We start from the raw sequence: 24,571 nt of genomic DNA, 5'->3' as shown, positions 1-24,571 counted from the left end.
AGTGACCAGGCCCGGATGACCGTGGCTCCAGGGAGGGAGAGGCGTCTGGGGGTGTGGTGCTGGAAGCAGGCCAGGGGAGGGGCTGAGCGGTGGAGGGGAGGGCTGCAGGGTTCTGTCTCGGCGCCCAGAGTGGGAGAGAAGGGGCGCCCTCTGGTGGGCTTCCCAGGAGCGGCAGTTAAAGAGAAGGCGGACACGGAGCCAGGGTCTTCCCCGAGCTGCTGAGGGCTCCTGGGGAGGCCAGAGGTGGCTCCACTAACATTGCAAACCCAGCTGCAGGCATGCTGGTCGCACAGGAGCACCCAGGCCCCTAGGCCCCTCCTTCAGACTGCCCACATTTTGTCCCTGGGCCTCCCCACCAAGGCCAAGTCAAGCCAACCACACTCACTCTCAGTCCTACAGTACCCCTCTCCCCACTCAAACCCTCTGTACTTCCAGGCTCCTCCAGGGCTGAGGACCCATCTTGTCCCTGCCCACCCTTCACCTGCTCTTCCCCCTGCAGAGGAACCCTCTTCTGGTCACCTGTCCTCTGCCTCCACGAGCCATGACCCCTCCCTTGGGGGCTGATAGGTCCTGGCATCTCCTGGTTTTAGTGCCCACTTGTTGGCAGATCTGGGGACCAGGAGCACCTCAGGGGCCTACCCACCTCAGTGTTGCCACCACAGCCCAAACCAGAGCTTCTCTGCCGCCCACCCTCCCACGTACAGCCATCACCCTTGGGAACAGGTGGCACCCCACTGCCACCAGAAGCCGGGCCCAAGGATTTGTGGATGGCACAAAGGGACACCATGCTGGATTCATGTGCATCCCACAGTCACAGGCGGTGCTGGGTTGTGTGATCCTCAGAATCTTTTATTGGTAACAAAACTCCGGCAGTGGTCGTGAGGGCGGTGGGCGGGTGCGTGCGAGGCTGGGCGGGAGATGGCAGAGGGCTCCTGGTGGGGATGCCCTAAGCCCCTGGAACACTGTGAAGGCCGTGCTGCGGCTGTTACTGGTGACGGGAGCATAAATAACACTGTGGGGCAGGCGAGGGGCAGCATGAGGGGGGGAGTGGGAAGGCCACCTCAGGAAGACCCACCGTGGGCACGTGGGGCCCCCAGACACAGGCATGGAGACACATAGGGCCAGGAGGACACAAAAGAGGGTAAGGGTGGCCGGGGACACCCAGAGAAAACGGGTGGATGGGCCTCTGGAGGTTGCCCAGCGTGGCTGCCTCGGCCCCCAACACTCAGGCCCTGGACACGCAGGTGCCGAGGCAGGACTGGGCAGTGGTCACTCTCCCGACATAGCCAAGCAGTGGGCACTGGGCCAGGGGCCTGTGTGGATAGGCCCATGCCCCGCAGGGGGGCCCGGAGGCCTAGGGCTGGACTTTGCCCTCGGGGTCCTTGTCATAGATGTAGCTGCCCACGGCCCCGGTGTTCACTCCTGCAGAGACAGGAGGCAAGGGTGGTGGGGAGGGGTGGGGAGGAGGGCCCCTGCATCCCGGACCCTCTGACCACACTCACCCTTGGGTCCGAAAAGTATTCCATAGCAGGGCTTGTGGCAATAGGGCTGGCCATCGTGCTAGGGACAGGATGGGGGAGTGAGGCGGGGTCCACAGACTCCTCACTCCCCCCTCCTTCACACTTCCTCCTGGTCCAGGCGCAGGTTTCCCTGAATCGTCAAGCCCCAAAGCGGTGGCCAGGTCCGCTCACCTGGAGGATTAGCTGCAGGAGAGGACGGCGCCACGCCACCCACCATCTGCGCGCCCGCCGGCCTGCAGTCTGGCCACCAGGGGGCAGCCCCCACCTCCCGGCGCGGCCCCACCCTCGGCGCCCCACCCCCGCCCCTCCCGTCCAGCCGCCGCCGCGTGCGGCCTCTCACCTCCGCATGCCCGCCCGGGGTCAGCGTCTTCCCACAGCGCTCGCACCGCAGGCACGGCCGGTGCCAGTCCTTGCCCAGAGACGTCACCTTCTCGGCTGGGGACAGGCAGAGACGGTGAGGGGTGAGGGCCGGCCGCCACCCCCCACCCCCGGTGGAGACCTCCCAGGGCCTGGGGCTGGGGGCGGCCACTCACCAAAGTACACCCTCTTGTTGCAGCGAGGACACATGTTGGGTTCCCCGGTGAACGTGGTGACGCTGGAGGCTGGGAGGGAGGAGGAGTCAGGGCGCGACCGAGCCGCTCCGACGCCCCTCCCCCAGATAGGAGCTCACCCCACCTTTGCTGGGCCCCTTAGGGGGGCCGCTGGCCTTCCGCTCTTCAGCTCGGGCCACTGGCACCTCGATGGGGCCGGTGACCTGAGGTCTCTCAGCAGAGGGCTTCTCATAGATGTAGGAGCCGGCACCTCCGATGTTCACACCTGTGGGGTGGCAGTCCTTGTAGGGTGGGTGGCCAGTGGCCTTGTAGCAGCCACTCCCAACTTCTCAGAAAAAGGCCCCCACCCAGAGGGCGCCAGTGGGCTGCAGGAGGTTTCTGGGAAAGCCACTGAGGGTGGGTGCTGGACCTTCAAGAACGCGAGGGGCCGTCAGGGCAGGGCCAGCATGGACAATGGGAGGAGAGGCTGGGGAGGGGGGTGTCCCACAGCCCCCAGCGCCCTGCCAGCCCCAAGTCTGGGCTGCGCGGAGGACCGACACTGGCCACTCCTCCCCGGTCCAGAGCAGATCGCGGCGGGGCTAGGGGTGGGGCTGGCTGGGCCCAGGCTCACCTTTGGGTCCAAACAGCGTGGCATAGCAGGGCTTGTGGCAGAACGGCTTCCCGTCGTGCTGGGCAGAGGGGCACGGGGTCAGGGCTGGCACCTTGGCCTGGGCGCCCGGGCTCCCCCGCCCAGCCCGGGAGTGGGGGCAGGGAGGCTCACCTCGGCATGGCCCCCGGGGGTCAGTGTCTTGCCGCAGTGCTCGCACCTGAGGCAGAATCTGTGCCAGTCCTTGCCCAGGGAGCTCACCTTCTCAGCTGGGGCGGGAGGGGAGGTCAAAGCCAGAGGCCCCCGCCCTCCCACGCTCTGCCACCCCTTCTGTCCACCCCAGTCCTGGGCAGACCCCCTACCCTGCCCCCTTCATCCTCACCTGGGAGCAGTGGAGCCCACCCACCCTATGCCAAAAACACCGTCCGTTCCTCAGGGGTCCTGCTCTCCCTTTATGTCGCAGGCACCCTCCTCACCCTGGGTTACGGGCTGGAGTGGGCAACTTGTACAGGATCCCAGCTCAAGCACCTGTGAACCCCTCAGCATCACACCTGCCCCTCCCTCAAACACCTGCCTCGCACACACCTGCATCTCCTAGGTACCTGCTTCCCTCACACACACCTATTCCTCCCTCACACACATTCCCAAACCCTCCAATCGGGCCCTAATGGAGTTGGAAGAGCCCTCCTGCTGAGGGAAGTGGCCTCGGGCCTCCAGACCCCTATGGAGAGGGCAGTTCCTGTGGCCCTGTGGGACGCTGGTGGGACAGGATGCCTGCCTGTCTATATTTGGCTTCCTCACCCTAAGCTCTGAGAGCCAACCCCCACCCCTACTCTGCCTCCGGCTGGCTGCTGCTTGGGCATCCAAGGTCTGAGACCAGCTGCTGAGGGTCAGGTCGCGGCCCTCCCTGTCCCCCCTACCCGGTGCTGGGGCTGCTGGGCCACCTCCCAATGGACGGAAGCTGGGGCTTCCCCAGGGGAGCACAGCAGGAAAAGGGCGGAGAGGGCAGGAAGAAAGGCCAGAGTCGGGGCTGTGCTGGAATTCCTCCCAACTGGAAAAATGCCCGGTCAGAGGCACAGGGAGGATGGGGGTCTGGTGAACTGGGCCCCTCCCACCCTGGCAGAATCTGGCCAATCCCCAAGTGGAGGCCAAGGACCAGAGGCTCTTCTGGTCCCCCTCACAGAGAGGCCTCCTGGCAGAGCAGGGAGAGAGAGCCTGACCAGGACACCCCAGCCCTGGAAGACCAGTGGGGGCTGTCAGATGGCAGTGAGTCCAGGCAGCCTCCAGGACCCCCACCCGCCACCCCCTTCCCTGGGGGCAGCACAGGCTTAGATCCCTCTGGCCACTCCGCCTAAGGAGGCTGGGACACAGGCTGGCCAGGTCTCTCCGCCGTCCATGCCAGGGCAGATGGAAGCTAGCCAAGCCCAGTGCAGGCTCGGATCCCATGCCAGCCTGGCATCCTCTCCCCGTTCTCCTGCTGCCCAGTGGCGGCCACGGCAGCTGCAGCTCAGGGCTGCCAGAACCACACTGTACTGGCTGGCTGGCCCTGAGGGTGTGGCCACCTGGGGGCAGGAGAATGACCCTCAGACCCACTGGGCAGGTCAACGGGCCCAGTAGAGAAGGCAGAATCGATGGGAGCTAATAATGGCTTGGAAGGGAGCTAGCCCCTACATGGCTGCACAGCTGTTGGGGACACAAAGCCTCGGCATCCTGAAGTCACTCTGGGGTGTCCTGGCCTGGGTTCCACTGTGTGCACACTTGGGGTGTTGGCTGGGGTGCACCCTGATTGGAGGTGGCAGAATGCTGCCGCCACCCCCACCCCCGGCCCCTGCCTCCACGAGTGCCTCCAGACCAGGACAGAAGCCAGGGGAGTCTGAGCTGCCTTTGTTTTCTGCTGGGAGCCAGCGGCCGCCCAAGTGGGCAGAAGCGCTTTTCCGGGTTGTCCACCGGACTGTCGGCCCGGCTCTGAGCTTTCCTGGCCAGGGGCACAGTTGTGGGCAGTAGGGCTGGCGGGAGGACTGTGGGAGTGTCCCCCACCCTAAGCCTTACAGGGATGAGCCCTCTCTGGGATGAGGACAGAGGGCTGGGCGGGTTCCCGCTTCAGGAGGCAGCCGGAAGCCCCTAGGCATCCAGCCAGGCCAGAAGCACTCCAGGCCAAATCCGGTCCCTCCCCTCTGGGAACAGCAAACAACACTGGCCTCCTCCTCCTCCCGCTGGTCAAAGCGGAAGCCAAGTAGCCATCTTCATCTCGGCCTGTGGCCATCCCAGACCTGACCACTGTCCCTAGGATGACAAGAGAAGGGTCCCCTGTCTGTCCCTGTCCGTCCCTGCCCTTCTGGCCATGCTGGCTTCTGCCACTAAGTCCGTAGGTCGGTCTGTGTGGGTCTTGTGAGGAGGGTGGGTGGGCAGGGATTCTGCGGCATCAGCCAGGATGAGGGAAAGTGGGGGAGTAAACCAGAAGTCAGGGTGGGAGCGCCAGGGAGTGGATGGACAAGTGCTGGGGGTGCCGCCTACCCAGGGGGCATCCTGGCAGAGACAGCCCCTATCCTGCCTCCTCCTGTCTGCCGCTGTTCTAACCTTGAGGTAGAAAGGGGCCTGGCCACTTGGGCTCCAGCGTCCTCTCCTGCTTGTGGGGACTCGCTTGTCACCCCACCCCACCCGCAGTTAAGTCCCGGGGGAACTTGTGCCAAGGAAGGGAATGCGTTGGGACACGCTGGAAGTAGAGGCCAAGGTCGCCCCCGCGTGGACTGAGTCCAGACGGAGCCCAGATCTGGTCCAGCCCTGCGTGGGCAGAGGTCGGGGTGAGGGTTGGGGGTCACGGTTGGGGGCGACGCCGGCCGGGCCACGTGTCCGCGGGGCTTGAGTCCGTGTGGAAGGGCCGAGAAGGGCAGGAGCGTTCGAGAGGGGCCCCAAGCGAGCGTGCTGCCCTGCCTAACCTCGCCCCGCTCGGCACCGCCTGGAGGACCGCGATGCGCCCGCGACCCCAGAGAGATTCCCCAAATCCGGTCTCATCCCGGGGGGAACAACGCGCCCCTGCCCGACTGACCTCCAGGCCCCACCCCGCCCATATCGGCCGCTTCGGGGTTCGGGATTAGCCGCCCCAACCTCGTCGCCGCTCCACCCTCCCGCCGCACCCGCGTGGGCAGCACGGCAAGCCGGGTCGGGACCGCGCATCATGGGGCGGCGGCCAGGCGCTCTCGTAGTAGTGCGACGGGCGCGCGGATCTGCAGCAGGGAGCTGATCGCGAAGGGCGGCGGGGCGCTGGCCGGGCCTGGGCACTCACCGAAGTACACGGTCTTGTCACACTTGGGGCACTTGGATGCCATGGTCCGTGCGCCCGCTGGGCCTGTGTCCTCCACCCGCTCCTGTCTCCGCGCCGCCGCCGCCGCCGCCTCGCCCGCCCCGCCCGCCCCGCCCGCCGGGCTGCCCATGCGCCAATTGGCTCCGCGGCCGGGGCGGGGCGTCGGGAGCCCGCCCTCGGGGTCCGGCCGCCCTGGACGCCCCGGGGGCGGGGGCGCACCTGCCGGGGCGGACAGGGGGCACCCGGACCGGCCTGGCGCCTCTCGGCCGCGCGCTCAAGGTGGCCTCGGTAGGGGCCCGCCAGCTCTTCGCCTGTTTCCATGGCAACGTCGGGGCAGCCGGCGAGACTGCCGCGTGGGGCGGAGTCCGCGGCCCCCTTGACCGGGGAGGTCCTGGCCAGCGGGGCCTCGTCCCGGAAGGGCGGCGTCCGGACACGCAGACTGACGCCCCGACGGCGGACCGGCCCGCCTCGCAAGGTCCTGGCGCCCAGGTCCCCGGAGGACCCTACCCCACCCTGCCGCGCGCCACCGCCGCTCTTCCCTTTGTTGCTTGGTTTCTATAGCAACGGCCGCGCGACCGGATCTGAGCGGGATTCACGGCGGGCGCGCCACCGGGTCCGGGTCCAGGCCCAGTGCCAGCCCCGCCGCGCGCCCCGGCCCCGCCTAACACTGTCAGTGGTGCTGAAGGCTCAGCGGGTGGAGGGCAGGGCGCCTGCCACTTCCAAAAACATCGCCAGAGAAACCACTGGAAGGGTGTGGAGGAGGGGCGGCTGGCAGCGAGGAGACCCGCAGGGCTGTGCTGCAGGCTCTGAAGGTGTCCTCCCCAAGCTCCTTCAGCCGAGGGCCGTAGGGCTGGGAGGAGAGGAGCTCCAGGATGGGGAGCTCCCGGAGTGTCCTCCCTGCAGGTGCTGTGGCCAAGTCCACCAACACTGCCTCGGCATTCCCACTCCACCCCCCAGGACGCCTGCCTTGGGCACCCCTCCTCTAGGCCTACTAGCTTAGGGCCCGGGGCATCTGACTTCCAGCCTCCCGGTCCCAGGGAGGGCTGGGGAGCTAGGGACCTCCCCCGGGGGGCCCCCCAGTCCTCCTGCTGGCAGGGGCCAGCCTGACCACTCCCACCCCTGCCTCCACCCGGAAGCCATGTAGACCCTGGCCCTAACCCCTAGAGGGCGTGGGGCACTTGGAGGGCCCTGGGGCCACCTCCTCGTAGGCTCTTTTCCAGGCCTCCCTCCCCAGCTGAGCCTCAACTCTGGCGGTTGGACAGACCCCACAAGCTCAGATGACCCAGCCTGGGCAGCCAGCTGCAGTCCCCTCATCCCCTGCCCTGTGTCCTTGAGGCTTCGTGCCAACACTGAGGTCTGCCCCCCACTGCTCATTGCCCCCAGCGCCTGCTCCTGGCCCTGGGTGACACGGTGCTCACAGGATGGATGAGTGCGCTGGCCCTGGCCGCCTCCTTGCACTCACATTCTTCAGCCACTGCCATTTCCGTGAGTGAAGACAATAGCCCAGAAACAGGTGCTCCTCCCACCCCCAAGCCCGCCTGACCAGCTGGACTGGCCCCCTCTCCCTCTGTGCTCCAGCTCTGGCACTGCGCCAGCCAGGGGGAAGACAGGTGGGGAGGCCTTAGCAGGCCTCTTCTTGAACGAGGTGGCTGGCATGGGGCTCCCTGCACGTCAGTTATTCACTGCCTGCTCCTTGCTCAGGCTGGGCATCCGGTGTCTGAGTAATTCATAGGCCCACTGCCCCCACCTGGCACCCAGTGCCACATCCTCTGCAGCTTGGGGGCTCCAGCGGAACCCCGGGCATCAGCCTCCCCGACTCCACCCGCCCCTAAAATTTGCAGTAGTGCTGTGGAGGGTGGGCTGGTTGGGCACAGGTGTCTTCTGGAAGGAGGCTACCTGTGGGAGGGGGCCCTGAGGGCCCCAGGCCTGCTGGGAGAGTGAAGGGGGGTGGAGCAAAGGAGTGGCATTCAGCCCTGGCCTAGTGCCCTGGAGACAGGACGGGAGAGTGGGGCTGCACAGGCACCCCACCTCCCAGCTGCAGGCCCTGGGCTGATGGTAAAGGGCACAAATCCCCGGACGCCATCTCCCTGGGCAGTGAGGGCTGCAGCCTGGGTCAGGCACAGGCCGTGGGCTCCCAGTGAGTAGGCCGTGGGGCTGGATGAGGACAGCATGGTTCAGGGGAAGCAGGCAGGCCCCTGAGGTGGCCAGGCCAGGTGGCCAGCTGTGGAGGCAGGTCTCTCCTCTGGGGCCAGTGGCCTGGCGCCCTGTGAATCACCTGGCGTCCCAGTAACGTTGGAAATGACACGCAGGGCCCTCAGAGCAGTGCTCAGTGGGGGACAGTGGGGGGCCCCAGGCAAGGCAGGCCTCCAGGCTGAGCTCATCATGCGGACTCTTGCCTGTGTGAGCCGCCAGGCCCTGGGATCTGGGGGATGATGCGGCAACCTGCTGGGCCTACCAGAACAGGGCAGAGCCAGCAATCGCACTCCTAGGTTCCCAGGACCTTGCTGCCCCAGCCAGTGCCCACTCCCCATCCCATTCCTAGGCCTGGCTCAGACCCACCAGGCACCCCAGAGGGGGACACGCAGCCCAGGCCCTACCACGCCTGGCAGTGGTAGGATGTGGGTGGAGGACCCTGACTTTTCTCAGGGTCTGTCTGTACTTGGGACAGAGGTCTCAGCCAGAAATGGGCCTGGGGGAAGGGGGAAGAATCTGGGCCTAAAGACAACCCTCTCCTCCCCACTCCATCCCCAGACCCCAGGATTGGAAAAGGCCCCAGAGGAAGCTAGTCTTTCTCAAGGTCACCAGCCTGGTCTCCCAGCCCCCGCGGACACTGCAACGAAGGCCTGGGGCAGTGGGGGCGGGGGTGGCACCAGGACCGCAGATTAGAATTAGCAGGGGCGGGGGGGGGGGGGGGGGCTCAACCACTTCTCTGACACTCTGGCCCGGCACCCTGTGGGGCCCCACGGCAGGCTCTGGGAGGGAGACCAGGACTCCCCTTATCTGTCTCCAGTCAGGGGCCAGAGTAGCTTCTATTTTAATTCTCCAGCTGAGATATCTACATGGCACAGTGGGGTTGGGGGAGCAGGAGGCAGCGCTCAGGCAGGCAGAAGCCCCCTCAGGGAGGGCCAAGCTGATCCCTCTCCAGGCCAGTGGAGGTGGCACAGCCTAAGAACTGTCCCTCCTGGCCCTGCCCTCGAGTGGCTGACCAGGCCACACCTGTCCCATGGGCCTGGCCAGGGTGTGTGCGGGGGCCGCCCAAGGTAGGATTTCTGAAAATGTACTGAAGTCTGAGCAGACTCTCCCTGCAGAAACTCCACACCTGCTAGCGGTGGCCCTGCACTCCTGGCAGGGATCCTTGGACAGCTGGGCAGGGCTCTGCCAGGAGCAGGAGGGTGGGCCGGGCTGACCCGGCTCTGCTGGCCACCCCAACAGGAGCCAGGCACCTGCCACTCTGGTCCCAGGCCAGGTCCAGGCCACCCCTGCCTTGGACAGACACAGCGTCTCATACATGGAGTTTCCCCAGTGTGAGACCCTGAGCCCTGCTCCCAGGGGAGGGTGCTGGGTGCCGGGCCAGGGCCCACAGAGCAGCTGAGCCCCTAGGCTGCCCAGAGGCCCGCACGGTGTGGGCCACACGCCATCACTGCCCAGCAGGCCTGGGAGAGTCTAGGCTAGAAGCGCCCTCCAGACCCACCTTGGCAAGGGAGTCCAAGACGGAGAGCGACTGGGGACAAAGACATGGGAAAGGCCGGTTGGTTTTGTGTTTTTATGAGTTTTTTTTTCTTTGTTTTTTTTAATATGAAAATTACTTGAAAAGACAAGGGACCAACCCCACCAGGCAGCTCGGCCGGCCAATGGCCACGCCGATCCTAACATTCCGGGTGTAAGTTACAGAGCTTAAGTTCATCTACAAAAAAGTAATAAAAATAAAATTTAAAATGGCACCTTCAACAGAACACAACAAGACTTGCGGCCGGCCCACGAGGCCCACGGTGCAGAGCGGGCGCCCGGGGCGGCTCCTCAGCTCAGCTCCGCTCCGGCCAAAAAGTAAACACAAAGCTAAGAACGACTCCTCGGCGGCTTGGAGCGGGTCTCCGCGCTGCTTCTCCCCGAGCAGCCGAGGAGCAGTTTCTCTGCGGGTGAGGGCGGGTGGGCGGGGGCACTACCAAAACCGGGCGGCGGGCGGGTGGGCGGGCAGGCGGTGGGAGGCGGGCGGCCGGGCACCCTAGTCCTCGATGACAATAGGCTCGTCGTTGACGGGTGCGGGTGGCGGCCGCAGCGGCAGGGCCTGGCTCTGGCGCAGGGCGATGGGCTTGTAGGGCCGGCGGGCCGCGCGCTTGGTCTCGGAGGACGAGAGCAGCTTGCGGATCTTCCTGCAGGCGAGTGAACGGACCCTGAGTGAGGGGGACGCGGCGGCCCCTGGCCCCTGCCCCCTGCCCCCTGCCTGCCTGCCTGCCCGCCGGCCGGGAGGCCCCACCTGGTTTCCTCGGTGGCCATGTAGAACACGTCATCAGGGGCGTCGATCCAGTTCATCCGCCGCCGCTTGACGGGGGGCAGGGAGCCCCCCCGGATCAGGCGCACCTTGGTGGGGTACGCCTTCCCGTTGAGCAGGAGGTTCCGGCTTGGTCCCTGCAGCCACGGAGGCGTAAGGGCCCAGCCTGGGGCCTCCCCACCGCCTGCCCCTCCTCTGGTCCCTCCAGGCCTCCCAGATGCTCCCGCCCAAGCCTTCCTCCCAAACGCGTGTGCGCAGCATGTGAAGCGCAGGGGTCTCTCCCTCTTACCATGTGCCTGGTCTGTCCGTGGTTCGCCAGACCTGACGAGGGAAGGACAGAGACTGAGGCCCTTCGTCCACAACCACGTGCTCCCAGAGGACCCGCCACTGAGAAGCAGGAGCCCTGGGCCATGCCCCCCACAAGGCTGCAGCCTACATCAGGCACGCCTCAGCTCCCCTGGTCCTCGCCTCAGCCGGGGGGGAGAGGCACCAGCCTGGGCTCTGAGTGGGGGACCGAGGACGTGAGTCTCGACCTGAGTTCCCTCCCTGGCCTGAGGGGGTGGGGACGAGTGGAGCCCGGTTTACACAGCACATGTAAATACACCCGGCCAGAACCTCTCTGCAGGGCGGCCACCCCCTGGGCAGCACTGCCCGGACCCCAAGAGGCTGAGCCCAGAGGGCTCCAAGCCGCCCTCACTGACCCTGGAACCAGCTGACAGGAGCCCCTAGGAGTGACCAGGCTCCGGCCAGGACACCGGCGTTTCCATCCTGTGGGCGGGTGGGGGTGGGCTGCTGGAGCCATAAGCCTCTGCTGGTGACTCAGGAAGCACCTTGTCTGGTCATGGTTCATACACCAGATGGGTGCCCAAGACCTCTGACTCCCAAGTGCATGTGGAGTGAGTCCAATGTGCGAGTGTGCGAGGTCACGTAAGCATATCAGTGTGTAAGCGGGTGTGGTCATGTGAGCTAGTCTCCACCACATGTGCCCAGCCAGACGTCCCCCAGGACCAGCTCTTCCCAAAGGGCTTCTTGGCCGAGGTTTGTCTCCTGAAGCATAGAAAAGAGCTGCCCAGCCCTCCGCCCTGGAAACCGCCTCCTAACTCGGGGTCTCCCCAGCCCCCGGCAGACGGAGGGGCCACGGCTCCCAGCCCGCAGCCCGGGCCCTGCACTACTTACCCAGGTAGGTGCCTATCAGAGGGGTGGGCGGCGGGGGGAAGAAAGCACAGGTTAGCATCAGGAGTGAGTGCGTGCACCGGCGGGCCAGGAGGCGGGTGCGGGGTGCATAGCGTGGGCGTGTGGGGGGTGGGCTAGTGAGTTAAGGCTCCAGCAGTGCCAGGGGCCGGGCCCTCGCCCAGTTAGCTTCCATCTGCCCCCCGGCCACCCCGCAGGACCCCAAGTGGGCTCCTGATGCCCCCAGGACCCGCCCGCACATCAACTTTGGAAAACCCAACAGAACTAAATGGACTTTATCCCTCCTGCTAATTAGCGTTTTTTTTACACAGAGAGTCCCAAACCCAAAGCTATCTGCTGACGAGCACCCGCCTGCTCTCCTGTGATCAGACCACTGCGGGGGTGCCTGTCGTGGTGGGCAGCCCACTGGCGGGCAGCCGTGGGGTTGATCAAGGAGGGTGTGGCTGGGCTGAGATGCAGCTGGCTCCCTGCCCTTGGACCCCGATCGAGGGGCTGGTGGATGAGGCGGAGGGACAGGGGGCCTGGGGCCGGCGAGAGAGCCTGTGTCCAGACAGAGTGAGACGGCAGGATCTGGCACCAGCGCTACTGGCTGACCCCATAGGACGTGCCTACCGGGGCTCCCAGACACAGCCTAGAGGAAGTGCCCAGGTGAGCAGGGCTGGGCTGGACGGCCACTGCCCTCTGCCACCCCCCAGGACCCCATGTCTGGCCCACCTCCCTCAGATCCCAGGAGATGATCAAACACGGTCTTCCCCTTGGCCAGCCCCCCCCACCACGGCCCACAGCCCTCAAGCCCTGAGCCTGTGGAGGGCTCTGGGCATGTGCACGCTGGGGGCCCACAGCACTGGGGTGCCACTCTGGAACTGACTTTCCTATCCTGAAGGGCTGGCTGGAGGAGCTCCAAGTGCGTTTCCCATGTCCCCACCCCCCAGCCTGGTTCCCTGTCTGCCTTCCCGACGCGGTCTTGCCGTGGGCTGACTTTTGGGGCACTGGGGCCCACAGGGCTGACGTGTCCCTCACTGCCACGTGGTCCCTCCCCTCTGAGGACCCCACGCTAGAGCTGTCCCAGGGCCCATGAACACACCTCCCCTAGCTAAGGGGGCAAAACCCAAGCTCTGGGTGACTGAGGGGACAGCGCCAGTGGAACCCTGATGATCAGAAGCCTCCTCCTGAGGCGCCAACCCAGTGCCCGATGGGGTAAGATTCCCATGGCGGCCCCCCATCCCGCACTACCTTCATAGCCTCAGTGACTTGGGAGAGGGCACTGCTGCCTCACCTCCAGGACCCCCACCACGCCATGCCAGCCACACCACGGCTGTCCTATCTGCCTGTGAGGGGCCCGGGGTCCCGCAGCCCCCCACCGGGCAAGGGCGCAGGCGGGGGTTGCAGGCACAGCAAAGGCAGACACGTGAGCTGAGGCTGGCAGCATGCGGGCGGTCACAGCACGACGCAGGCGGTACAGGCGGGCGGCGGGGGCGCCAGGGCCACCCGAGCAAGGACAGTCCACTGACCGGGCGCTGGGCCAGGAAGGGGGGTAGCCCACAAGCCAGGGGCCCTGGGACAAGAGGCGGCCTGTGGGCAAGTTGGGGGCCAGAGCAGCGCTCGGGTCTCTGCCGAGCGACAGGCGAACCGGAGGGGCAGCGCAGGGGGCAGCGGGGTGCGGCCCCGCCCGCGTGGACTGCCCTTGGACGTGCCCTGAGCCGGCCGGCCGCCACGCCAGGAGCACAGCACACGCGGCACCACGCGGCGCCCCAGGCCTTACCCCTACTGGGCATCAAGAGGCGCTTCTTCACGTTGCCTGGCAGCGCCCGCGGCGGGAGAGAGGAGAGAACACACGGTCAGCGGGCGCGGCGCGGCGGGGACCTGGGCCTGGCCCCCGGGCACAGGCTGTGCTGGCCGAGCCCAAGGCCCCGGACTCACCGTCCACCCCGTTGTGCTGCTCGTAGCCCCTCTTGCCCAGGATGGTGGGGGAGCCGTTGTTGATGACGGGGGCCGCCTTGACCGGGGTCAGGCCGCTGAGCACACCGGACACGCTCTTCACGGGGTCGGGCTTGGGGGGGCGGGGATGGGTCTCTGTGGGGGGCAACGTGGGCGGGTGCTCAATGCGTCATCAGCAGCATGACCGAGGAGAACACGGCCTGGGGTCCACGGAGACCAGGGCCCCAGAGAGCAGTACGGGCCTGCACCCCCATGGCCTGAGCCCCAGCCACTGAGCGGGATCACCAGCGACTGCCAGCAGCTGATGGGCTCCAGACTCCAGACACCCACGAACAAGCAGACCCACCTAGGGGCCACCAGAGCTGATGCACAGGGCTGGGGAGGACGAGCCCTCCGGGGCTGGCCACATCTGCCGAGGCCCCCCGCCCTTGGATCCTCTCAGGACCTCCTCCCACAGGTCAGGGCGAGGCCAGGCCCAGGACCGAGACTGCAGACAGCAAGTGGAGCCAGGGCCACTTGTGTCTGCTTGGAGCAGCTTGGCTCACGGTCCTGGAATGTCCTTCTTGGAGGGAGAGCCACCTCCACTCCGGGGGGCAATGGATCGTGAGCCAGCCAAGCTTAGCCAAGCAGAGAGTCCTGCCCCTGCCCCCCGAACCCTCGGGACAAGGATCGTGTGGCTGGTCGGGTGGTGGGTAAAGCCAGCCAAGGTGCTCAGGGCCCACACAGCACGAGGGCCTCCCCGAGGGCACAGGGCAGCCCCTGTGGGTGCTGGTCTGGTGTGCCCCACCCAGACTCCCAGGGACTTCAGGGTCAAGGAGAGCAGATGGGAAGACAGGCAGGCTCAGTGTGCCCGAAGGGCTGGACCCTATTGGGGGATCAGGGGCGCGGCTTCTCTGCAGGCCACCTGGCCCTCCCGCCGGGCTGAGATGGAGGAGGCGGGCTCACCAAGATACCGAAGGACGGCTTCCAGGGGCTTCCGCACGGCCTGCTTCAGCACAAGCGGGCTCTGGGAGGCTTCCGGCAGCCGGGCCGTGCCTGCGGGGGGCCGGGGGCGTGGTGGGGGCCGGGGTCAGGACTCCTGCCCAGGCCTGCGCGCCCCTCCCCACCACCCGCGCTGCATCTCCCTGCAGGGCAGACACTCACACTCGGCCTTGATGGCTGCGCTGTTGATAGGCGTGTAGGGGTGCCGGGCAGCGTGCCACGGGCGCAGGATCTCTCGGCACAGGCGCCGGGCGATCCGCGTGAGCTTGGTGGTGTGCAGGTAGAAGGCCTGTCTCGTCTTCATGGCAAACTTGGGGCTCCCGCTGCTCCGGGCTGGGACGCCGTGGGGGCTCTGTGGAAGGGGGCGCGCGGCCCCGACACAGCGCCATGACTGAGGGCCGGGCCGCGGGGCACGTGCTGGGGCGGGGAGGAGGGCCCACTTACCATGTTACTGCGGTTGGGTCCTGGCCTCTCCCCATCTAACCGGGTTGGCATTTTCAAGCCACCATATTTCTTCCAATATGTCCAACAAGATGCGCAGAGACGACACTGCATGTTAGGGGGACCCCAAGAATACCACTGGTAAGACTGGGTGGCTACGGACAACAAAGTTGGAAATAGACGCATTCTTAAGCAGAACCAGTGACGGCAGAGAGCATTACACAGCTGTCACCCACCCGCCCGCCTGCCCGCCGCCCTGTCCCCACGGGCCCGGGCACCCCCTCGTACCCCGGGAGAGGGCTTCCCCAGGCAGGGTGTGGCCCCCGTCCCCGGGACGGGCCCCCGGGACGGTGCAGGGGCGCCCAGTGCTGCGGGTCGGGGCACGCCCTGGGTGCCGGGCAGGGCACTTACTGTAACAGCTCTCGCAGGCCCGGCCGGCCCCAGGGCTCTGGCCTGGCGCCCCTGCGCCGTTCACCACGCCTGCCTTGACATTGTTGACGCTGATCTGGTTTGGGTTCGGCTTGTTACTTAGGTAAACGAAAGAGGGGAGTCACAGGAGCGCCAAGACGGGGTGAGTGGCTCCCGGGGCCCCGGCAGCACCCCCCCCCCGGACCCGCCTGGCCACAGTGGAGCCGCCCTCCTCTGCCCAGGGCGGACGGCCTTCCACCCCTGAAGTCCCAGGAGCAGCCCCCGCGGGGGTCCCAGCCCTTGTCTGCCCCCAGTTCCGTCTGCCTGGGCCCTGCCTTCAGCCACACCCCACCTCACCCAACCCCAGGCCACCAGGGGCTTTGGTGACAGGCCCCAGTGCTCCTGGACACTAGGCAGGTAGTGCCACGGGACCCTCTGACGCCAGCACCCGCCGGGGCCCACCCACCCCCAGGGAGAGTGGGGCAGCCATGAGGCGCACTTACTAGTTGGGGATATAAACTTGCTTTAACTTGCTCTCTGCTTCCGCGGCTTTCAAGCGTTTCTTAAAACACAAAACAGAGGGTCAGGGAGGCCAGCAGGTGCTGTCCCTGCACTGCCTCCCTCGGGAAGATCTTCGTGAGAGGTCGTCTTAAAATTCACCCGAGGCCTGGCTGGCAGAGCAGCGGGTGCCCTGGGACGCCTGCCCTCTGCCTCCGGCCCCTCGCCGCCCCCCAGGCACCCCGGCCCTGGAGAGAGGGGACGGGCAAGGGTGGGCAGCTCACCTGCTGCACGTATCTGTCGGTGGTCTTCCACATGTAGTAGTATTCGATGATGCTGGTGAGCGACTTCCAGGGCAGCTAGGGAGGGAGGGGGCGCATCAAGGCAGGGCGGGGTGCGCTCGGCGGGGCGTGCCCTCCCCCAGCACATCAGGGCCTACGTCAGGACCCTTCTCCAAGCCACACTTCATCTGGGCGAACTCCAACTTCTTAAAACACTTCACGGCAAGGGCTTCCTCCCTGGGCCTCCACACCCCCAAAGCACCTCCGTCCCTTGCTGGCCGAGCCTCCCTTCTCCAGCACAAGGCACATGGCAGGCCACCTGGACGTGCTGCCCCATCCCTGCCCCGGGACTCAAAGCTGCACTGCTCCCACCAACAGCGCCCGGGAACCCTGCTCCAAGTCCCAGCGCCCTGGGTCGAGGCGCCCACTGTGGGCTCTGAAGACTCGAGTCTGAGTCCCGAGGGACCCTTAGGCCTGTGCATCCTGTGCTGCTGAGTTCACAGCGCTGCCTACAGGGCCAGCGTCCTACGCGCACACTAGGTGCTGCCCCTGCACAGATTCACCTACGACTTGTGCCTTGTGAAGTGGAGAATTCAGACACCACATTTTGTCCACCGGGTCTGTCCCAACGGTGAGCCAGGGCCCCACAACACGTGGGTGACAGTGGCCAGGAGGACGGCATGTCCCCACCGCCCCCGTGGGGTCTGACCTGTCTCCTAGCTCTGCTTGGGATTTTGCAAGTTCTGCGTGTGTCTGCCTCACAGCGGGGCCGGCTCTCGGGGCTTGGCCTATGCCTCATGTCCCCTGGGGCTACATGGGTCCCTCTGACAGCTGCTGGGACCCATGCAGCCTGATGCGGCTTCTCCACCCTTAGTGGTTCCCACCTGCCTTCTGGAAGCCGCTCCACTGACACAGCCCCGTGGACCGGCCTCCTGTTACCGCTGAGCCCCTACTCTGAATTAGACGCTGGTGAGCCCGCTGCGGCCCAGGCCCTCCTCGGGGCTGCTAGTCAGGCTGCCTGGCCACCCGGCTGCCTTCTCTGCACCCACACACACTTTTGAGGGACCCGCCAGCCTCCCCATATCGGGGAGCTGCCCTCCGCTCAGACGAGTCTCAGTGTGTTCTAGGGGCCCTCAGGGCAGGGTGGGGGTCCCTGACGGCACAGGCCCTGTCTGCACTGTAATTCCCACGGGCTCACTGGGTGGACACTTTCAACACTTTCAAGGAACACAAAACAGGGGCATAAAAGGAGAGACTTAGCTACTTGAAAAACAACAAACAAAACCAAATAAACAAACTCAACCACGCGTGGGGTTCCAATTGCTGGTGACGACCCTGGCGACACCAGAACTGGCCCTTGACCTGGCAGCACACGGCACACGTGGCTCTCAGCCCCGACCCCACCAGGCTCCCCCGCGGGTCTCCTCTGGAGCCACTCACGGACACTGGGCACGGAGACACAGTGGCCTTCAGGGGAGAAATGGGTCCTAAGCTACCCCACAGCACTCACAAAATCTTGCTGAATGTCTGTGAAATCCTTCCCATATTTTTCCAGGGCCTCCTCGAAAAGGCTGGCCTCCGAAGCCGACCACTCCTCCATCTCATCCCTGCAGAGCACGGGCCCACCCTGCGGCACCAGGGCTGAGATGGCCTTGGCGACGTCGTACACGCTCCTGTGCAGCGTGTCCATGGCGTGGAACTGCAGCAGGAGAGGCAGGGTCACCCAGGCCCCGGCTCTGCTGTGAACCCCCCCCCCCAGGGCAGGGGACACACCCAGGCCAAGTCTGGGAGGCCACAGGACAAGGGGGAGCCCCATGCAGGGCTCGCCACCCCTCCTGCCTAGGAGAGAGCGAAGTCTCGGGGGGCAGCCAGGATGCATGGGGACACCAGGGCCTCCAGGCAGAGCGTGGGGAGGCCCCTCCCAGAAGACCTAGGATGGGTCGAGGGAAGGGCGGCTCAGCCAGGCCCGAGGCTGGCAGGCGGTGGGCACTAACCTGAGGTCTCACAACCGTCCCCCCACCCCTATGGGTGCGGCACCCCCAGGAGGAAGTGCCCTGAGCAGGGCAGGTGCCGTGCACGTGGGAGGGGCTGGCCTAGGGCAGGTGAGCCGTCTTCCAGAAGACACAGCTACCACTCTGCGACAGGAGACTGCAAAGGAGCAAGAGGGCCCCCTGCACAACAAGGTCCCAGCAAGGGTCACCGCCCGGGACAACCAGAACCCCGTGTGCCGCAGTCCCAGGGGGGTGGGTGCCCCTGGTCTTGGCCATCCAGTGGCCACTTACCAGGGTGATGTCCCGGGAGGCGGCCGCGGCACTCATGTGCAGGCTGGGCTGTCGGACTGAGCTGCTGCAGTCCAGGGCCCGGGCGAAGGTCCCCACGGAGCTGGGGGGAGGAGAGACACTGAGCACCGGAGTGGACAAGCAGGAGGGGCGGCCAGACCGACCAGGACACATAAAGATGAGCCCAGACTCAGCCGTCTTGAGACGGAGCCCTTTGGTCTGGAGCACGGGGCCGTCATCTCTTGGGTTTTCTGTAAACCTCTCCTTTCTCAAGAGAGCCTCCAGGTCCTAATGCTCAGGACCCCGTTTCCACGTTGTTTCCAACGGCACAGGGCACAGGACTCAGGAGCCTGCTGGACGCATGGCCCCCGTGCCTCTCGGGGGCTCCCTTCTGCTGCCCCAGCCCAGGGACCTGTGAGGCCCTGGGTCTCTGAGGCCACATCTGTTGCAGCCGCCTCACCCAGACCTACAGTCTTATTCAGCCTCTGCTGGCAGCGGCCCCTGGGGTACAGGGGCCGGCAGGTGGAGCTGCCCCAGGACCCACAGGGACACAGCTGCAGCCAGCAGCCCCCAAGAGCCGTCTCCACATCCAGGGAAGGGCCAGGACCCTGCCTGGCCTCCTTGGAAACTGCAAAGCGGTCTCAACAGCAGAGGCCTGGCCCCTCTGACCTCCCACACCCTTCGCTGGGGTACGCCCTGCAAGACAGACGCCATGGCCCCACGTCCTGACGCCTGCTGCAGGAGTGGGCAGCAGCTGTGCCCAGGGTCCAGGGACGGCACGGTCGTCCTGGCCCAGGACTCACCGGGCCACCACCAGGAACTGGTCGACCTGCTTGTCTGTGAGCGGGTTGTGTGCCTCCCATACCTTGGTCTCCAGTTTGGACTGGTCTCGGCCATCTTCCTCACCTGCAAGGGAGGAACACCGCACGGTGAGACCAGCCAAGGCTGTTCCGAGACTCCCGTCAAGGCCATTCGGGGCCAAGGGTCGGCCTGCTCCCAGGAGTCACCGAGACTGGCTGCTCCTGCAGGGGGTGGCCACATGCCCTCCTGCAGTGCTGGGAGCGAGCCCAGGGGCCGGGCACACACACAGGTGCGTGCACATAGGGGCTGCTGGCCGCAGCTCCAAGGCAAGCTCGGCACATGACGGGTCTTCCCCTCTGCAAACAGTGGTGCGCAGTGGGCGCCTGGGGCTGGCGGGCTGCGGTCCTGGTGGAGGAGCCGAAGAAGGTGCCGTCAGGAGGCTGGCGGAGCACAGCCAGCTGGGCAAATGGACGAAAGCAGCTTGGTTTCGATCCATCAGGCTTTTTGTTACGAGATGTTGCAGGGTCAGGGCCGTTGTTCCCAGCCCCCCAGGGGCAGCACCCATGTGACCAAGGGCCAGTCACAACCAGGACACTGACATCGACACAGTGCAGACACTCACGCCGGGGCCACAGGCTGTCTCAGAGCATCTCTCCTTTCAGGAGGAGGCCCTGGCCGCGCTGCCGGCGCAAGTGTCCCTTGCCGTGTGCTCCACGGTCAGCAAGGGGGAGACAGAGGGACCTTCGCTCACAGAGCCCAGACGAGGCCCCGAGTGCAGCCAGGCTCAGGGGGAGGCCCACAGGGCGGCTTCCTGGTGGCAGCCGTGTCATGTCCACACTCAGCCTTTGTTGCTCTTGGTGGCAACCAACTTCCAGACCCAGGATGCGACCCTCACAGCGTCGGGGAGCCCAAGGGGACCCCGGTGTTGCGGGATCAAGTGTGGCTGGGCGTGGCTGCAAGTCACCAAGGAAACACCTGCCCCCTCACCACAGGGAAGGTCAGAGCCCCCAGGCCCCACAGACGGTGCTGGGCTGGGGGCTCAGGGGGAGAAGCCCTGCTCGGCAAACTAGCAGGGCAGACTCAGGGGGTGGGTCCTGGGGGCCGCTCCAAGGGGAGACACCTCGTGACGCCTGCAGGACCAGTGCAGGTGGGGCTTTCAGCGTCAGGGGTGGGCTCCTTCCTAGGGGGCAGCTGGGCGCCTGGGGTCCTGCACCTCCTGGCATCCGTGGTCTGTGGGCCACGACCAGCCCCCAGCGACTGCCGGGCAGCTGAGTCCAGAGCCTCAAGCACAGCCCGCTGTGGCCCTTGGCCCTACCTGTCCCCTGCACTTGTCCCCCTACACCATGCTCGCTCCTTGCCAGCCTTCGCGGGCGTTGACTTTTGATTTCACACGCGTTAAAGGCAGGGGTGCGGCTTCACTCGCTGGCAAAGGCCCGGGCTCCAGGAGGTGTGGGAAGATAGGAGGTCGAGCCCACACCGACCCCTCCTCCCACCATGGCCCAGGAGGTGGTGGGGCTTCCCTGGGGCTCCCAAGACCATAGGTGCGCCTTCCACCAGGCACCCAGGGCTGCTGGGGAAGTAAGGTCCCGCTGACGTCCCCACAGGGCCTCTCCCAGTTCCCAACGGGTGTGGCCATCCACAGGCCCCTCACCCTCAGCCCCATGGGGCCCCGGGAGGATGCCAGTCCCTGGAGTGGGGCCCTGGCGCTGCTGCACCCGCGGCAGGGGCGTGGGCCGCTCACAGGCCCCGGAGAAGCCATGCCAGGAGACCCCTGGGCAGCAGCGGCCGGCTCCGGGTAGGCGGGAGGCCACAGGGTGGGGCTGCACAGGACGGAGCCAGACGCACCTGAACAGGTGGGAACCACGCTGCCCAGCGAGCCCCCCGCCACGCGGCTTCCCATCAGCCTGGCGCAGCGCCCCCCCAGCCTGGAAGGAGCCCCAAGGGGCGAAGAGCAAGACCCACCGACGGGAGGAAGCAGGTGCCCGTGGGCACGCCTGGCACGTGCACGTCACAGGACACGCGCACACCGGCCAACACCCGACGGCCGTGGAAGAACACCAGACGGGACTCAGGGCCGTCAGGCGTCCCACAGCGAAGAGGCGCCGTGAGAGCAGAGGCGGGGAGCCCCCAGACGCGGGGGGAGCCCACTGCGGGCACGAGAGCCACGGCCCCAGACCAGGCAGCAGGTCCCAGGCAGGCCCCGAGGGAGACGGGGCCCCAGGAACCCCCGGCAGTGGCTGCAGGCCGGCACCAGGCAGGGATGACCGGCCTCTTCACGGAGGGGTAAAGGCTGGACGAGAACAAGGCACTAAGGCGGCCCCGCAGCCAACCCGTTGGGCAGTTCAGCCGTCAGGCCTGTTTCATGGCAATTTCGTGACGAGTCAGCAGAAAGCGGTGACGAAGCCGTGCAGGGAGCACGGGACAGGGAGGCAGCAGTCGCCCCACAGTCTGAAGGAAGTCCTTAGAAACAAGGACACAGACTGAAGGCAGCAGGAGAGGTGAGTGTCCACGCCTGCACAGCCTCTGGGTGCGGGACCCCTGCACCCCGCAGAGGCTCTGACACCAGTCAACCCCACCTGCCGGAGCGCAGCCGCAGCTCGGGGCCCAAGCTGCACACAGCGGGGACACAGACTCCTCCACGCAGCCCCCGAAGGGCCCAGCGCGCTGCCGGTCACACCCAGCAGGTGAAGCTCAGGCCTCACCCCAGAACCGTGCCCCAGCCAGACGCCACAGGCCTCCAGTCACTGCGGGTCCACGCTCCTGCCTGCACTGCTTGGGAGGGATCAAGCCCACCAGCGTGCGCCCGTGCACGGCGGTCTCACTGACGGTGCCCCCCACTTGCAGAGGTCGGTGAGATAGCCAGGTTCATTCGAACAAGTTTTTTGTAGAGGAAAAATGCTTTTGAAAAGTTACGAAAACAAATGCCAAAAGGAAACAAAATCTCCATGGAGTAGCCAGGGAGGGCCTGAAGACCCGTCCTGCTCGGGGTCCCAGGGCTGCTGCCCAGACAAAACTTCCAGAGCCACCACCCCTCCTGCCAGCCTCCCTGCCTGGGGCTGCTGAGGGGCCTGCCCACCTACCTTCTTTCAGCAAGTCGGTGATGTCTGCCTGGTACCGGTTCCCTACACGAATCTCTCCCTTGTCAGCCAGGAGGGTCTTCTGCTGGGGGTCGTAGACTAGAGAATAGAAGAAGAAGTCCTGGAAAACAGCACAGAGGCAGCGTCAGCACGCGCGGGGCCTGGCCCAGAGCCCCAGGGGCAAGGCTGCCTCCGCGCTCCCGGGGGCGGGTGGGGGGGGGGTCAGCGCAAAAGGAGGACACGCACACGGGAGAACTGACAACCACGCAGGACAGTCACCTGCCCAGAGACGCAGAGCTCACAGCCCTCCAGAGGGCAGCGCCGTGGAGACAACACCCCGCTCACAGCCCTCCCGGCAGCAGCAACAGTTTGAAAATTTAGTTTATAAAAGCGTTTAATAGCGACAAAAACCCTAAGGCATCTAGGGACAAAGCCAACAGATTCTGGGCATGTCCTTGGAGGAGACGGTGCAGTTTTCGCGTGGTTGTCACAGGCGACGTACACAAGGGTACAAAATGTTCTGGACTCGATGCCCTGAGCTGTCAGCCAAGTGGCTGCCTCTGCCTCCACGCCTGTCTGCACCGACCCGCCAGCTCCCAGGCCGTCCTGGCTGGAATCTGCTCAGTCGGCCTTCCTGGCCTTTGCCGCCCCGCACCCGAGTCCCACATGCTCAGTCGTGTTTCCTGGAAACTGCCTTCCGCCAGTTTGAACTGTTTTTGAGCCAGCCCGCCGACCCAGGCCTTCCAGGGGGTCTCGCCTTGCGCACTTTGGGGTCACAGCGCCCGCGTCCCCGCTTCACCCTCCTTGACTCCCTGGCAGGTGCCCGCGGCCCTTGCCCCACCCTCCTCTGCTCCTTCAAACCTGCCTCCTCAGTGCCCACCCCAAGGAGCTTCCTGCACTCCCCAGGCGGCCAGTGGGTGGCGCCCGTGCCCGCGTCCCGTGTGGGCTGCAGCTGTGCCTGGGGACCACCTGCGAACAGTCAGTTCTCGCCTGGGGCCGCTCAGACCCAGGAGGGGTTTTCTCGCTGTGTAAGGGCGATTAGCTTCCTAGACAGCTGAGAGGAGACAAGCTAAAAACGTCTCAACGTGTGCACCCTGGAGACACACACAGGTCCCCGAGTGTGGCCCGAGGCCCACGCTGTGGCCCGCACACTTGCTGGAGAGAAACCAGTTCACAGCTGACCTTTCTGTTCATAGACATCCCTCCATGTCACTTCCTCTATGTGGCTGTCACTCAGGGGTTTTTCTAAACTGCAGACAGCACCCTACTCCCAGTGGAAACAAGCCTGGAGGTCACGGCCCCCACCCCTGCCCAGCTGCTCCCCTGGGCCCTGGGGTGCCCTGCTGGCTCCCCAGGGCTGACTCCAGCTCTCGACTCTGAGTCCAGCCTCGGTGAGACCTCAGCAACGGCTGCCCTCCCTGCACTGCTGCGTCCACGTCCAGCCTGCCCCCTCACCCTGCTGGGCCCCTGGGACGAGCGGGCTCTGCCCAGGGACAGGGGGCTGTGGTTGAGAACAAGTCCCACCTACAGGTGGTAAGACTCCTTTGTGGAGTTGAGGAGCAGCTGCAGGCATGTCCCCTCGGAGCCCTCAGTGCACGGGGACACACAGGGAGGGGACCCTGGCCCCATGACCACGCCCTATCTGACCCCAGGAGTCCCCTTGTGCTGCGACCTGTCCCCCTTGGTAATGCATATGCCCAGCTGCTCAGGACCTCAGAGCATGTGACCCTGCCACCCCACAGGCCACCTGCCAGAGTCTCAGAACAGGGTGACACTCCCAGGACACACACATCATCTGGAGACGTTTTTGGTTGTCACAGCTCGGGAGAGGGGCGCTGGGCGGGCAGCCCACAAAAAGAACCACCAGCCCTGGGTGTCACCACAGGCTGGGACTGAGAGGCTCCTCTCCCGTCCTTGCCTAGGGGACAAGCTCGGCCCCGTGGCCCCAAGCCCCTGGCACGACTGACATCTCTGATTTTATCAACTTAGAAACCCTCTGGTCGAGTGGCCAGCATGGTTCTGGGTGGACACACTGAGGACTTGAGGAGGTGGCCTGGACTGCTGTTCGACCACACGCCCGCTGGGAGAGCCTTGATGGTGGCCACGGTGGTCCTTGTCACTCCCCCCAGGACAAGCCGTGCCCCTCCTGGACCCCCGGGGGAGGAAACAGAGCCCCAGGAGCCACCATACCCGCTGTGGGCCCTCACCCTGGAGGCGTGAGGAGTGCGG

At 65.9% G+C, this 24,571-nt stretch overlaps 2 protein-coding genes across 4 annotated transcripts in view; both read right to left on the bottom strand.

Annotated features, from left to right (window-relative positions):
• Positions 1 to 828: 828 nt before the first annotated feature.
• CRIP2 (cysteine rich protein 2) lies at positions 829 to 6,053 on the bottom strand. The gene is made up of 8 exons (XM_031454487.2): positions 5,941 to 6,053; positions 2,832 to 2,926; positions 2,682 to 2,739; positions 2,196 to 2,336; positions 2,054 to 2,122; positions 1,861 to 1,955; positions 1,503 to 1,560; positions 829 to 1,422 (listed from the first exon to the last, which is right to left on the bottom strand). Exons 1-8 carry the CDS (start codon positions 5,981 to 5,983, stop codon positions 1,355 to 1,357), a joined length of 627 nt encoding a protein of 208 aa, XP_031310347.1. The 5' UTR covers positions 5,984 to 6,053; the 3' UTR covers positions 829 to 1,354.
• A 3,654-nt stretch (positions 6,054 to 9,707) lies between these two features.
• The window catches only part of MTA1 (metastasis associated 1), a 33,881-nt gene continuing 19,017 nt past the window's right edge, over positions 9,708 to 24,571 (bottom strand). Inside the window, exons 7-21 of one of the 3 annotated variants that reach the window (XM_064486349.1) lie at positions 22,346 to 22,463; positions 19,268 to 19,370; positions 18,468 to 18,567; positions 17,696 to 17,884; positions 16,189 to 16,263; positions 15,910 to 15,968; positions 15,410 to 15,525; positions 15,002 to 15,153; positions 14,720 to 14,909; positions 14,522 to 14,611; positions 13,559 to 13,711; positions 13,401 to 13,436; positions 10,737 to 10,768; positions 10,433 to 10,584; positions 9,708 to 10,328 (exon numbers count right to left, since the gene is read on the bottom strand). In XM_064486349.1, the coding sequence (XP_064342419.1) occupies positions 10,181 to 10,328; positions 10,433 to 10,584; positions 10,737 to 10,768; positions 13,401 to 13,436; positions 13,559 to 13,711; positions 14,522 to 14,611; positions 14,720 to 14,909; positions 15,002 to 15,153; positions 15,410 to 15,525; positions 15,910 to 15,968; positions 16,189 to 16,263; positions 17,696 to 17,884; positions 18,468 to 18,567; positions 19,268 to 19,370; positions 22,346 to 22,463 (1,713 nt within the window). In that variant the 3' untranslated portion in view covers positions 9,708 to 10,180. Of the gene's footprint in view, positions 10,329 to 10,432; positions 10,585 to 10,736; positions 10,769 to 13,400; positions 13,437 to 13,558; positions 13,712 to 14,521; positions 14,612 to 14,719; positions 14,910 to 15,001; positions 15,154 to 15,409; positions 15,526 to 15,909; positions 15,969 to 16,188; positions 16,264 to 17,695; positions 17,885 to 18,467; positions 18,568 to 19,267; positions 19,371 to 22,345; positions 22,464 to 24,571 lie in introns of those variants that run through there. The other 2 variants (XM_064486350.1, XM_064486351.1) reach the window with 2 other exon arrangements.

This window comes from Camelus dromedarius, chromosome 5, assembly GCF_036321535.1.
Source record: "Camelus dromedarius isolate mCamDro1 chromosome 5, mCamDro1.pat, whole genome shotgun sequence".
Classification (NCBI taxonomy): domain Eukaryota; kingdom Metazoa; phylum Chordata; class Mammalia; order Artiodactyla; family Camelidae; genus Camelus; species Camelus dromedarius.
The sequence above is the reverse complement of the archived record's forward strand: the minus strand, read 5'-3'. Positions and strand labels throughout refer to the sequence as shown.